The 14,397-nt window shown below is 42.6% G+C and overlaps 1 protein-coding gene across 1 annotated transcript in view; it reads left to right on the top strand.

The window, feature by feature from the left end:
• COPA (COPI coat complex subunit alpha) overlaps nucleotides 1-13,559 on the top strand; it is a 58,702-nt gene extending 45,143 nt beyond the window's left edge. The window contains exons 18-33 of the mRNA XM_024574875.4: nucleotides 4,372-4,534; nucleotides 4,637-4,783; nucleotides 5,545-5,734; nucleotides 5,844-5,939; nucleotides 7,130-7,218; nucleotides 7,379-7,502; nucleotides 8,629-8,718; nucleotides 8,890-8,999; nucleotides 9,393-9,470; nucleotides 9,637-9,705; nucleotides 10,259-10,395; nucleotides 10,670-10,856; nucleotides 10,945-11,055; nucleotides 11,383-11,544; nucleotides 12,101-12,295; nucleotides 12,909-13,559. Of these exons, the coding sequence (XP_024430643.1) occupies nucleotides 4,372-4,534; nucleotides 4,637-4,783; nucleotides 5,545-5,734; nucleotides 5,844-5,939; nucleotides 7,130-7,218; nucleotides 7,379-7,502; nucleotides 8,629-8,718; nucleotides 8,890-8,999; nucleotides 9,393-9,470; nucleotides 9,637-9,705; nucleotides 10,259-10,395; nucleotides 10,670-10,856; nucleotides 10,945-11,055; nucleotides 11,383-11,544; nucleotides 12,101-12,295; nucleotides 12,909-12,968 (2,008 nt within the window). The 3' untranslated portion in view covers nucleotides 12,969-13,559. The remainder of the gene's footprint in view (nucleotides 1-4,371; nucleotides 4,535-4,636; nucleotides 4,784-5,544; nucleotides 5,735-5,843; nucleotides 5,940-7,129; nucleotides 7,219-7,378; nucleotides 7,503-8,628; nucleotides 8,719-8,889; nucleotides 9,000-9,392; nucleotides 9,471-9,636; nucleotides 9,706-10,258; nucleotides 10,396-10,669; nucleotides 10,857-10,944; nucleotides 11,056-11,382; nucleotides 11,545-12,100; nucleotides 12,296-12,908) is intronic.
• Nucleotides 13,560-14,397: the final 838 nt, after the last annotated feature.

The following is a 14,397-nucleotide window of genomic DNA, read 5'->3' on the forward strand; positions in this document are numbered from 1 at the left end:
TTTTAGTTATTGTATTCTTCATTTCTGACATTTTAAAAATCTTTTTTATATCCATTTTTATTTCTTTATCTCTTTGTTAAAGTTCTCGCTGAGTTCATCTACTCTTCCCCTAAGATCATTGAGCAGCCTTATAACCAGTGCTGTGAACTCTGCATCTGGGAGGTTGCTTGTCTCCATTTTTAGTTTAGTTCCTTTTCTGGAGTTTTGTTATATTCATTTGTGATGTGTCTCTTTTTCTCCTCATTTTGACTGACTCCCTATGTTTGTTTTTATGTATTAGGTAGATTGTCTCTGTTTCCCAGTCTTGGTAGAGTGGCATTACATGGTAGGTGTCCTGTGGGGCTCAGTGGAGCAGTCTCCCTGTTTACCTGAGCAAGGTGCTCTAGGGGTGTTTCTTGTGTGGGTTATGCATGCCCTTCTCCTGTAGTTGAGCTTTGATTGCTCTTGGCATATCAATAGGAGGGATTGACCCTCAGGCTGACTGGCTTTGGGGAATGGCCACGACTACAATGGAAGAGCTGTTGTAAGGGTCAGACCCCACAGAGGGCCATTTCCCTTTAGGCGGGCTCTGGTACCTGCGTTTGTGGAGGTGGTTGGGTGGTGCTCTGGTGTGATTTGAAGCTGGCCACTGGAATGCGTTTGTTTCTGGGGCCTTTTTGGAGGTGGTCTGATACAGGCCAAGGTCAGCTGCTGCCTATGCCTTAAGCCAGGTACCACCTGTACAAGCTATAGAGTGATCTACAGATGGTTGTCACTTAAACTGCATTTGGAGGTAACTGGACAGGCTAACCTGCAAACTGAGGCTGGCTGCCAGTAGTGCCAGGCTTTGGGTTGCTTAGCAATAAGTATGGGGCATACCAAGACCAGATGTTTGTCTGGGGTTCGTGCACCTTTGTGAGATTTTCAGAAAGTCTTCTGTGCCTGCCATGACAGGCCATTTGTTTGGACAACCACTGGAAGAGGCTTGGGTGGGCCTGCAATTTGGGTGGGGCAGGGCCTCAGGGAATCACCGGGATGGGGCAACACGGTTAGCCAGGTTGATGGAGACTTCATACTTGGTGCCTGCCTGTACCTACAGGCTGGGTAGTGGAGGGTTCAACAAAGAAACAATGGTGTCTGCCAGCACTTCTTTCTGGAAGAAAGCTATCTCTCCAGACCTCAACCTGAAGCCAGACAACTCAGTTTCTCCCCATGTGACCCTGATGCTCTCAGAGTGGCTGCCCCAGCACTGGAGCTCAGAGCAAATGAATTAGTCACTGAGTAAATCCATGTGTGGGCCCTGTAAGAGGAATGCCTGAGACTCCAAAAGGCCTTCCTCTCACTCAGCCATACTCCCTGCTGGAAAGACCAGCAGGGAGTATGGCTGAGAAGTTATGGTGACTTCTATTCCTAGCACTGGAACCCTAGGCTGGGGAGCCAGGTGTGGAACTGGGATCCCTCACTCCTCTGGGAGGTCCCTCTGCAGCCAAGACATCTCTCCTGATATTTAACCCCCATGTGTGGGTGTGAGACCAGCCTATTCTGTGCCTCTGCCCCTCCTACCATTCTCCATGTGGCTTCTTCTGTATATCCTTAGTTATAGGACTTCTGTTCAGCTAGATTTCAGGTAGTTCTTAATGATGTTTGTTCTCTGTTCAGTCATAATTTTGATGTGGTCTTGAGAGGAGGTGACTATGGTACTTGTACTTTTATATATTTTTCTTGTTTTTTTTAAAAAAATTTATTGATTGGAGACTTCTGGCCAAGATGTAGGCATAGGTAGATACACCTTGCCTCCTTGCACAACCAAAAGAAGGACAACAACAAATATAAAAACAAAAAGTAACCAGAACTGCCAGAAAATTGAACTGTATGGAAGTCTAACAACCAAAGAGTTAAAGAAGAAACATTCATCCAGACTAGTAGGAGGGGCAGAGAGGGGCAGCCAGGTTAGAGAGGACTCCTAGCAAGGCAGCAGCAAGAGGACCAGACAAGGTGGTGGCTGGCAGAGCAGATGGTCCCACATTTGTGTGAGAATATACGGGGAAGAACAATTGGGGAGCAAGAAAGAATATTCAACCCAGGGTTCCAGCATGGGGAAATAAAACCTTAAAACCTCAAAACCTCTGACTGAAAAAACTTGTGGGGGTTATCGTGGCAAGAGAAACTCCCAACCTCATAGGAAAGTTTGTTGCAGAGATCCATGGCGTCCTAGAACGTGCACAAACCCACCCATCTGGGAATCAGCGCGAGAAGGGCCCAATTTGCTTGTGGGTAGTGAGGTAAGTGATTGTAAGCCAGTCCAGAGCTGAGGAAGAGGCATTGTTCCCTTTTGGACACATGCCCCCCACCTGATGCATACGTAAGGGTCTGTCCCTTATAATGTTACAGGCATGCCCAGACAAAAAATATATGGCCCAAATGAAAGAACAGGTCAAGCTCCAGAAAAAATACAACTAAGTGACAAAGAGATAGCCAGCCTATCAGATGCACAGTTCAAAACACTGGTAATCAGGATGATCACAGAAATGGTTGAGTTATGTTTGCAAAATAGAGGAAAAAGTGAAGGCTATGAAAAGTGAAATAAAGGAAAATATATAGGGAACCAACAGTGAAGGGAAGAAAACTGGGACTCAAATCCATGGTTTGGAGCAGAAGGAAGAAATAAACATTCAACCAGAACAGAACAAAGAAACAAGAATTCATGGGGTGGGGCAACCCATGACACTGGTTTGTTGTGGTGCTGTATGTGGGGGGAGGGGTCTGAGCGGGAACAGTGCTTCTTGTTCAGCTCTTGGCTGGCTTTCAGCCACTTTCCCCCGCTACCCACAAGCAAATTGGGCCCTTCTCACGCTGATTTCCAGATGGGTGGGTTTGTGTATGTTCTAGGACTCTGTGGGTTTCTGCAACAAACTGTCCTGTGAGGCTCGGAGTTTTTCCCACCACTGCAACTCCCCTGGTTTTTACAGCCACAGGTTTTGAGGCTTTATTTTCCTATGCTGGAACTCTGGGTTGTGCGGTTCTTCCCTCTCTCCAGTTGTCCCTCCTAACTTATCCGCATGCAAATGTGGGACTACCTGGTCTGCCAGTCACTGCCTAACCCACCCTGGTCCACCAGCCCCTGCCTTGCTGTGCCTCCCCTCCACTTTAGCTTCCCATCTCAGCCCCTCCTACTATTCTGGATGAATGTTTCTTTAATTTCTTGGTTGTCGGACTCCATACAGTTCAATTTCCTGGCATTTCTGGTTGGTTTTTGTTTTTAAATTTGTTGTTGTCCTTCTTTTGGTTGGTTGAGGAGGCAAGCTGTATCTACCTATGCCTACATCTTGGCTGGAAGTCCTGGTAGTGTGGACATTTTAATGATGTTAATTCTTCCTATCCATGAACATGGTACATGCTTCCACATATTTGCCTTTTCTTCAGTGTCTTACAATTTTCTGAGAACAGGTCTTTTACATCCTTGGTTGAATTTATTCCTAGGTATATTATTGTTTTCTATTTCTTAATTTCTACTCTTGGCCTTATTATTTTCTTCTAAATATATTATTGGTTTAACTTTAAAAAGAACAATAAAAATTTTGAGATGGTGCTTATTAATTTTTGGTCTTTCTCCTAATATAACTGAATTATAACTGCATTAGAGCTCATTAGTTTTCAGTATTTCTCGTAATACAGTATATGCATTTAACACTATAACTCACAGGTGGCAAACACAAGGTCCGTGGGCTGAATCCGGCCCTCCACCTTGTTTTATCCAGCCCAGCACATTGTTTCTACCTGGGGCAGCACCAGCTCTCACTTAACTGTTAAGGAGTAGTTACGTTTCCACAGTCCTAAAATTACATTTGGCCCTTTGAAGGCAACTTGAAGGCTGCTGTGGCCCCCGGTGAAAATGAGTTTGACACCCCTGCTAAGTTATCCATCAAGTTTTATGTTAGCTGTAAGTTTTAACTTGTAAACTTTTTATTTTCATTTCAGTTAAATTTCTTTGTGTATCAGAACTCTTTACATCTATCTCTCCTGCTTTCTCCTATATTTTCTAAGGAAGGAGTTAACTGTCCACAGTGGGCTATTGATTGTATATCAGAACTTGAGTTAACTTTTAGGTCTGATTCCTATAGCCATGTCTGTTAGCTCCTAAATTAATAGCTTGTGAAGAAAGATTATACTATTTGCCCTTATCTTTCTCTGTCATACAAGATAATAAAATAAGTAAATATGGCTTTAGTTCTGCTCTTTTTTGAATCATTTCCCATCTATACCATTGTTCAAATGGTACTTGACAAAAGGGTAACAAGGAGATAAAAGGCTTGTCCTAGGCTTGCTCCATTTTTTTACAGGCTGGATTTTCCCCCTCACTCCCTGAAAGTTGTGCTCTCTTACTCCTCTCAGGGACTATGGGATCATTCGCACTCTGGATTTACCCATCTATGTCACAAGAGTGAAAGGCAACAATGTATATTGCCTAGATAGGGAGTGTCGTCCTCGTGTGCTCACCATTGATCCTACTGAGTTCAAGTTCAAGCTGGCCCTTATCAACAGAAAATATGATGAGGTATGAAAGAAGAAAACAAGCTAGGAGTATTGAGAGGGACAAAACTCCATTTTTCCTATAAGTAATCTTTATTTCCTGCCTTACCCCATCCCAAATGTCTAGGTACTACACATGGTAAGAAATGCCAAACTAGTAGGCCAGTCTATCATTGCTTATCTCCAGAAGAAGGGCTATCCTGAAGTGGCACTGCATTTTGTCAAGGATGAGAAAACTCGCTTTAGTCTGGCACTGGAGTGTGGAAACATTGAGGTGAGAACAATGTGGTTATGAGGTCCATATCAGTGTGGAAAAGGTAAGAGGATTAGTGTAACACTGGGAAGGCATTATTCTAGGCATGCTTCTTTACTCAATATAAGAGAATTTGGGATTTTTTTTAGTTGTTAGATAGAGCCATCTTTCTGTTGCTGTTTGCCCATCTCTACTTTTTCCTATCTGCTTCTGCCACAGCATTTCTACTGTTGTCATCCTCAGTTTGAATCCAATAACTTCTACAACACGAGCAAGATAGCATGGAATTAGAAAAATCACATTACTCCCTAAATAGCCTGATTGGCTACTTAGGTGAAAGAGTACTTATTAAATGTTGGGGCCTAGGGTCTATAGGCATTATTTTTCAATAGGGAGAGGGCTTAGGAACATTGATTTTTCAGTTTGGAACTTCCTTCTTTTATTATTTCTTCTGTCTTTCCTAAAGCCCCTTCAGAATTGGCAAGTAGGAAATAAGGTATTTAAGAAAAAATTGGTCCTATGGAAATAGCAACTGCTAGGAGATAATTTTGTAAAAAATAAATTTCTGAGGAGGATAATGTGATGTAATTCTTCTGTCCTTGGCTCCAAATGGATCATATTTGTTGATGGGATTTTCAGTAGAATTAGACTGAAAACTAGGTGTGAGTGAAAGTATAGAGGGTTCCTTGGGAGATTTATTTAGAGGCAAACACTTCGACTGTAGTCCCTGGTTTGGAAGCACAGTACCCATCCTGTTAACTCTGACCCTGGGGATTCTTTAGATTGCCCTGGAAGCGGCCAAAGCACTGGATGACAAAAACTGCTGGGAAAAGCTGGGAGAAGTGGCATTGCTACAGGGGAACCACCAGATTGTGGAAATGTGTTATCAGCGCACCAAAAACTTTGACAAACTTTCCTTCCTGTACCTTATCACTGGCAACTTAGAGAAACTTCGCAAGATGATGAAGATTGGTGAGGCCCCAGAAACTAGGGCTGAAAGAGGGGCCCTTGGGGGAAGGAGGAAGGTAAATAGAGGAGAGAGAGAAGACCTAATTTGGTATCTCTAACTGACTTGGTGCAGCTGAGATTCGAAAGGACATGAGTGGCCATTATCAGAATGCCCTGTACCTGGGTGATGTGTCAGAACGGGTGCGGATCCTGAAGAACTGTGGACAGAGTAAGTATGTAACCAAACCTGCCAGCTCCTTTGGGGACTTAGAAACTATTTTCTCTTCATGGTGAGTTATTCATGTATAGTGGTAATGGATTTGCCTTCATTGTGCAGGTTTTCAGAAGAGACAGTATGCTCCTACCATTCTTAGAAGACTTTCTTCAAAGCCAGATGGAGGCACAGCCAAAATAATCAGTCTGGCCAAGCACTCTTAGGAAAATGTTTAATAGTAATGGAGGAGTTAGAAGGTGTTAAAAGATCCTGGAGCAGGCATGCTAGTTAATGCGGTTATTGGATGCCATTAGAATTTTATTCTTTCAGTTCAAGTCTGAAGATTTTGCTCATTCGTTTATATATTCAAGGGATTTTTTTAAAAAAGACGTCACTATATACCAAGCATTTACTAGCATGTGAGATACATTAGGGAACAAGAAAAAAAAGATGTAGTTTGGACCAAGGTACTAGCAGTGAAGGGGTGAGCAATGGTCAGATTTGGCACATAAAGGTAGAATCAACATGATTTATTAAAGAACTGGATGTCGGATGTTTAAAAGAGGAGTCTGCAGTGATTCCCAGATTCTCATCAACATTGGTGATAGATCTTAAGGATAAGCCACTGTATTAGTAATCTATTACTGGTAACAAGTTGCACCCAAATTTAGTACTTTAAAACGACAATCCTTGGCTATTTCAGTATGCAGCATGGCTTAGCTGGGTGCCTCTGTCTCATTGTATCTCCTGAGGCTGCAATCAAAATGTTGGCCAAGGTTGCAGACATCTCAAGGCTCAAGTGGAGGAGGATCCACTCTCATGCTCACTAAATGTCTGTGGGCAGTCCTCAGATCCCCAGGGGCTGTTGGCCGGAAGATGGCATTTTTCTGCCATGTAGGCCTTCTCTGTAGTGCTGTTCACAACATGACAGCTGGTTTCCCTCAGAGCAAGTGAGCAAGAGAGGGCACCCAAATGGAAGCCAGTCTTTATATCCTAATCTCAGGATTGATGTCTCATTACTTCTGCCATGTTCTATTCATTAGAAGCGAGTCAACAAGTCCAGCCCACCCTTAAGGGGTGGAGATTATGCAAGGACTTGAATACCAGGAGGCAGGAATCACTAGGGGGACATCTTTGAGTCTGCCTTCCTGCTGCAGCATTCACTTGGAAATGGACCTATACCGCAATGTCTGTTTTCGTTACAGAGTCACTGGCCTATGTCACAGCTGCTACCCATGGCTTAGATGAAGAAGCTGAGAGCCTGAAGGAGTCATTTGACCCAGAGAAGGAGAGAGTGAGTCTTTTATTTACATGTGTGTCTCTGATTACAAGATTAACTATGAGATCTTGGGACATTTTAAACCTACAGATACCACTGTCCTACCTGAGGCTCTATTACCTTCCCTACATGATTCCTGAAAGCTGTTTGCTTTTAACCTTTTTCTACCTTTCAGATTCCAGACATTGACCTTAATGCCAAGTTGCTCCAGCCACCTGCACCTATCATGCCACTGGATACCAATTGGCCTTTATTGACTGTGTCCAAAGGGTTCTTTGAAGGCTCCATTGCCAGCAAGGGTAAGTGCCCACTTCTTCCATAGTGTTTTTGTTGTTTATGTTGTGAAGAACTGTCCTAGAGCCCTGGTCAGGAAGCTCAGTTGGTTAGAGCGTCATCTTGATACACCTAGGTTGCAGGGGTCAATCTCCAGTCAGGGCACATTCAAGAATCAACCAATGAATGCATAAATAAGTGGAACAATAAATCAGTGTTTCTCTTTCTCAAAAAACATCAATTTTAAAAAAGATTGATAAAAAACTACATTAAAAAAAGAAGAAGAACTGACCTTTTCATCTGCTCTCCTGTCCTTTTCATCTGTCTTTGTTTTCTGTATGAAGTACTGAGAGTACTTCATGGAATACCTCATGGAGTACTGAGATGCCAAACAGAGTCATAGTATACAGTCTTTTTAAATACAAATAAAAGCATTATGAGATCCTTAACATTTAAAACTAGATGGGGAAAAAAGAGAGATGTGTCTTGGTCCATACTTGGTTCTGATAACCAATGCTAATAAGATTCTGGTGTATTTCCTTAGGTTTTACCATATATGTGGTAATACTCTCCAGTATTTTATCACTCATGATGAACAATGATAAAGGTGCAAATTAAGCTACCTCAAATTCTTTTATATCAGCATGTGCAGATGTATGCCACCACACCCACCCTTAACCCTCCTCCTATCTTCTCATATATGTCTACTAAGTCATTTCTTTTGACTTAGAGCCTAAATAGATCCGTGGGCATTTTGTGCCCACCTCTGCTCTTTCCTCCATCTCCTCTAATTGAGTCTGTGTCCTCATGCCCTGTGTACATTGTACTGATAACTTCACATAAGATCTCAGCAAGAAATTCTAAAGTTGACTGTAGTCCCTGGTTTGGAACCACAGTAGCCAAGGTTGGTAAGTAAAAAATAAGTGTTAGAGGCAGTTTTGGTAGCAGGAAGGCCAGTTGTTTCTCTCTCTTTTCTGCCTCTGAAACCTACTGAAGTTAGCACAATTTATTTATTACAAAAGTAAATAATAAAAACAGTACGTGGACAGAATCTTGTCACCTTTTGTAAGCATGCAACTTGTCTGCAGAGGAGGCCATATCTCAGACTTGCCTGACTATAACCAGCTTCTTTTTTGTCCTTTCCCTCTATAGGGAAGGGAGGAGTACTGGCTGCTGACATTGACATCGACACGGTTGGTACTGAGGGCTGGGGAGAGGATGCAGAGCTGCAACTGGATGAAGGTAAGAATACTGTGCTAGGACTGGTCTGGGCAGATGGTCCCTCTGGTTTAGGAGTGGGCTATGGGCAGTTCTGCAGGGTTCCAAACCATGGGATTAACAAGGATCTCCAGGATGTTTGGCTAAGAATCTGTCACTGCAAGGATCTATTCTGAGCCTGGATTTTCCTTACAGATGGGTTTGTGGAGGCTCCAGAAGGTTTGGGGGATGACGCTCTGGGGAAGGGACAGGAAGAAGGTGGTGGCTGGGATGTAGAAGAAGATCTGGAGCTCCCTCCTGAGTTGGTATGTGGAATTCTTACCCCTGTAAAGTTTTTTCTTCTCTCTGTGGAAGCCAGAGGCCTTATCGCCCCCTGCCACCACCACCCCAGTCCTAAGGACCCCAAAAGGAAAAGGGTCTGGACCCTCCTAATCTGATGCTTTATCTCCCATTTCAAAGAAAGAAGAATGAAGTAATCAGGGTTGTGCCAGTATCAGCTTATGAAAAGGCAGCAAGCTTTTTCGTCAGCAAGCTTTTGATACATCATTTTATTATTGGTGAAGCTGTTCTTATTTTGAGGGTCTTTTCCCACAACTACCACCCCTCCCTCCCAACACAGTCTGGGAACAAGGTAAAGGGCTCTGTTTAGAGTGCTTAAATGACTTTAAAAAATGACATACTTTTTGTTTTTCCCCTAGGATGTACCCCCTGGGGCAGCTGGTGGGGCTGAGGATGGGTTCTTTGTGCCCCCCACCAAGGGAACCAGCCCAACTCAGGTAAGCAGGGAAACATAGCCCTGTGGGGATGAATATTTCTGGACTGGCTATAATTGATTAATGTTTAAAGAGTATTGATACTTTTCTACTGTAGATACAGCATAGGAGAGTTTGGGAAGAGTAAGAACAAGATCTCACTTGGCTTGGGTTTTCTGTTTCTTGTTAGATCTGGTGCAATAACTCTCAGCTTCCAGTTGATCACATCCTCGCAGGCTCTTTTGAAACTGCCATGAGGGTAAGTCTTAAAGTAACTTCAGCTTTTGTTGAGTGTACTTGACCAGGGTCCCAGGAAGATAGTTAACTTACTTTAACCAAACAGAAATTATCCCACCCACAAGGGGACAGGCTTGTATTTATCATTGAGGCCCTTGGTCTTGACTGAGAAAACTTGTGTCATAAGGCCTTCCTTTTACCTGCTTTCCATTTGGCTTAGTAATCTCCTAGGGTAGATCTATCCAGCCATCTTCCACTCATTTTATAACCTGCTTTCTGGCTTACATCAGTGAAATAAGAAGCATCCCTTCGTGAACAAGTATATGTTTTGAACATTAAGCAATGTGCTATAATAGCAATAATAACAACCACCACAACTGTAGCAACTAACATCTTTTCACTATTGACTGTGTGCCAGGCACTATTCCTAAATGCTTTATAGGTATTATTGAGTGAGGTAGGTCCTATAACTAAGTATAATCTACTGATGAGGAAACAAGTACAGAGAAGTTAAGTACCTTAGTTTTTAAGTGGTAGGATCAAAATCCTTACGTCTCTTTCCTCTTATATTCCAGCTCCTTCATGACCAGGTAGGGGTAACCCAGTTTGGCCCCTACAAGCAACTTTTCCTGCAGACCTATGCCCGAGGCCGTACCACCTATCAGGCTCTGCCCTGTCTGCCCTCCATGTATGGCTACCCTAATCGCAATTGGTAAGGCCCCTTGCTCCTGGTTTTTATCTGTTCCAACCTGGCATAGATATTTCAGGTTGTAGTTTCAGGGATGGTCACATTTGCCCCAAAGCTGAGATTTCCTAGTAGGAAAAGATCTTTGTCTTGCCACTCTATAAAGTTTGGTTTATACCTTCTGCATCCTATTCCCCAGCTATTTTAGTAGGGTAATTGTGATCATGTTGCCAGGAAAAGAAGTTGAGTCCTAATGGACTCCTGATTATTGTCTGTTGTCTTCCTACTTTTCCCTTTCTAGGAAGGACGCAGGGCTGAAGAATGGTGTACCAGCTGTGGGCCTGAAGCTCAATGACCTCATCCAACGGTTGCAGCTGTGCTACCAGCTCACCACAGTTGGCAAGTTTGAGGAGGCTGTGGAAAAATTCCGTTCCATTTTACTCAGTGTACCACTCCTTGTTGTGGACAATAAACAGGAGATTTCAGAGGTTAGGTGGGGTCTAACTATATGTCCTAGTCATGGGCACCTCCACATTCTTGCCTCTGTACCATGACCTTCCTTTGCCCCTCCTCCAGGCTCAACAGCTCATCACCATTTGCCGTGAGTACATTGTGGGTTTGTCCATGGAGATAGAAAGGAAGAAGCTGCCCAAAGAGACTCTGGAACAGCAGAAGCGCATCTGTGAGGTGCGACCTCTGGCCCTCTGAACAATAAAGAGGTGTCCTTTCCTTTGTCCTCCATTAGGTCTGAATTCCATACTTAGATCTCAACCTGGGGAATAAGAAATTTGGCCCCTTTTCTGGGAGGAGTGAATGTGTTTCTTCACCATTCTTCCTTATCCCATCAGTCTTCCATACCTAGGAAGCAGAACACTTCTCTGCTTTGTAGCCAGTCCTGCTTTTAGTTTTTCTATTTTTTATGTATTTATTTTTTTAATGCATATGTAGCACCTATGAATGACCTATCTCAGCTATAGCATCAGCCTGGCACGTATTCCTCTTTCTTTCCACCAGATGGCAGCCTATTTCACCCACTCAAACCTGCAGCCTGTGCACATGATCCTGGTGCTCCGGACAGCCCTCAATCTCTTCTTCAAGCTTAAGAACTTTAAAACAGCTGCGACCTTTGCTCGGCGCCTGTTGGAACTAGGGCCCAAGCCAGAAGTGGCTCAGCAGGTAGATAGGAACTCCTTCAGTGAGCATAAGGGAACCAGATCTGCTCTTACATGGAGGGAATAGAAGACCAAGGCCTTGCCTCTGAAACAAAGCACTGAATGATATTTAACAAAAAGAGTGAGAGAGACTGGCAACCTAGAATAGCTCCATCATATCTGAAAATAACCCTCTGCCTGTCCTTAGGCTCTAGATCTCCCATTACCACCACCACTAACCTCTACATACATGTCCCATTGTGTTCTTCAAAAGCATTCTTGAGCAATGAAGCCAGTTCTAACTCTTTCAGGCCTCACCCTGATAATTCTCAGACTTGGTAGAGGAGTATGGGTCTAGATCCATGGAGCCTCTTTGGTATTGAGAAGGGGAAAGCCTGATACCTCAGGAATGGTAACTGTTACCCCTTCATATATTTGTCCTCTATAGGGGATGTATTCTCTATTCATTTAGTACAATTTCATCTTGCATCAAAGAAACTACTAACCCATGAAGATGAAGTCATTAGAGTTGTGTGCAGCTTTCAGTCCTCTTAAAATGAAATATTACTTCCCTCTCTTAGACACGCAAAATTCTGGCTGCCTGTGAGAAGAACCCCACAGATGCCTACCAACTTAATTATGACATGCACAACCCTTTTGACATCTGTGCTGCATCTTATCGGCCCATCTACCGTGGAAAGCCAGTGGAGAAGTGTCCACTCAGTGGGGGCTGCTATTCCCCTGAATTCAAGGGTCAAATCTGCAGGGTCACCACAGTAAGTACTGTCCTCAAGAAATGCATCTAGCCCTGGCCAGGTGGCTCACTTGGTTAGGAGCATTGTCCCATACACCAAATGATGCAGTTTTAGCTTCAATTCCCAGTCAGAGAAGATACCTGGGTTGTGGGTTCAATTCTCAGAGTGTATACAAGACAGATGTTTCTCTGTCCCATCAATGTTTCCTTCTCTTTCTCCCTCTTTCTCTCTCTCTCCCTCTTTCTCCCTCTTTCTCTCTCTCTCTCTCCTCCTCCTCCTCCTCCTCTCTAAAAATCTATAAACATATCCTTGAGTGAGGATTTTAGAAAAAGAATTGATCTAGCCTCGAGACAAGGGGACCAACTTTAAAAAAAAAAAAAAAAAAAAGGAAATGCATCCAGGAGGAAAGGAAAGGAAAAGAAAAACAAAAAGCACATTGTCCATTTTCTCTTGTCTTTGCCCCTACCTTCTTGAGACAGTGATACTTGATAAAGCTAGAGCTTCTCACTGTTCTTTATCAATCACTACCAATAACAAAGCCCTCTACTGTGCTCACTGAAGAGTGGAGGGAGTAAGCTTTCTAAGCTTCTCATCCTCACAAATTCCTAACTTTTTTCTCTTTCCTCTTCCACAGGTGACAGAGATTGGCAAAGATGTGATTGGTTTAAGGATCAGTCCTCTGCAGTTTCGCTAAGGCCCCCTTTGTGCGTTATAGGGTCAGTCACCATATTCCCCCCAACCTGAGAATTAATCTATATCCTTCTAACTTGCCGTTCCTTAACTACCTTTCAAATTGACATTTAGTTTTCCATGCCCTAAAGTCAAGTGTCCTCTCTTGTAATATGGCTAATCAAATGTCCAAGCTTGAATTTTTTTTTTTTTGGACTCTGAAGACCTTTCATTCTTTCAAGGACATTACAGTTGTGGTCACAGTAGGACTTGTCTTCCCAGTGTAGCTCTTTCAAAGAACAACTGAAAACTCAGTGGTGAACATTTGTGTAGTAAATTTCTTCAATATTTATCCCTTTTACCCTTTGTAACCTTTTGCTAGAAGGAGCGGGATATAATAAATAAGATAGCATCTTTAACTCAGCCACAGAAAACTGTTAGCCATACCACATTTTAAACTTCTAGGCACATACCCTCTGTGTGCCCAGAAACTTAAAGTATGAAAAGAAACTATTTAGTTTTCCTAAAATGCATATCAATTTTTATTGATTTGTTCTTTACAATCATTGTTCTTATTTTTTGTTTCTCACACTAAATAAAGTAAATTTCTACAAGAGTTTCATGGCTTGCCATTTGTTTCCTACTTTCATGTTCCTGCTTACTCCTTTCAGCTGCCCCAGCAAAGCAGATCTTTCCTTTGATAATTATTTTTAATTACAAAAGTTGTAAATACCCATTGTTCAAAACAAAGCACACATTTTTCATAGGATATATTAAACTGCTGTGAGAATGGTAGAAAGCACATATCCCCTCTATTCCATTACTGAGTGCAGTCTTCCATCTGTTGCTAATTATAGCCTGTACTTATTGAGCACCTATCATGTCTGTCACTGTACTAGATGTTTTACGTGAAATATACATATATAAGATTAATTAGAAATAAAAAATTATGGTTACATTGCCAGTAGAGTATTTTACTTGCCATGTGCTACGACTGAGTAGAGTGACATGCTGTGCCTTTGATTAAAATTATGTTTTCAGCCCTGGCTGGTGTGGCTCAGTGGATTGAGCACTGACCTTCGAACCAAAAGGTCACTGGTTCGATTCCCAGTTAGGGCACATACCTGGATCGCAGGCCAGGTCTCCATGGGGTGTGTGAGAGGCAGCCAGTCAATGTATCTCTTGCATATTGATGTTTTCTGCCTCTCTTTCTCTCTCCCTTCCCTTCTCTCTTCAAGTAAATAAATAAAATCTTTATAAAAAATTATGTTTTCAATAAATAGTATACTCATATAGTTCAAAAATCAATAAATGTAAAAAGCTGTTCTGTGACATCTTCCCAACCCTTTCCTCAGCCACTCAGTTCCTACTACCTTCCCCAAAATAAGTAAACACTGTTGTTAGCCTCCTTATCTTTCCAGAGATTTTTATGTATATACAAGCAGATGTGATGA

Source organism: Desmodus rotundus, chromosome 12, assembly GCF_022682495.2.
Source record: "Desmodus rotundus isolate HL8 chromosome 12, HLdesRot8A.1, whole genome shotgun sequence".
Taxonomy (NCBI): Eukaryota; Metazoa; Chordata; class Mammalia; order Chiroptera; family Phyllostomidae; genus Desmodus; species Desmodus rotundus.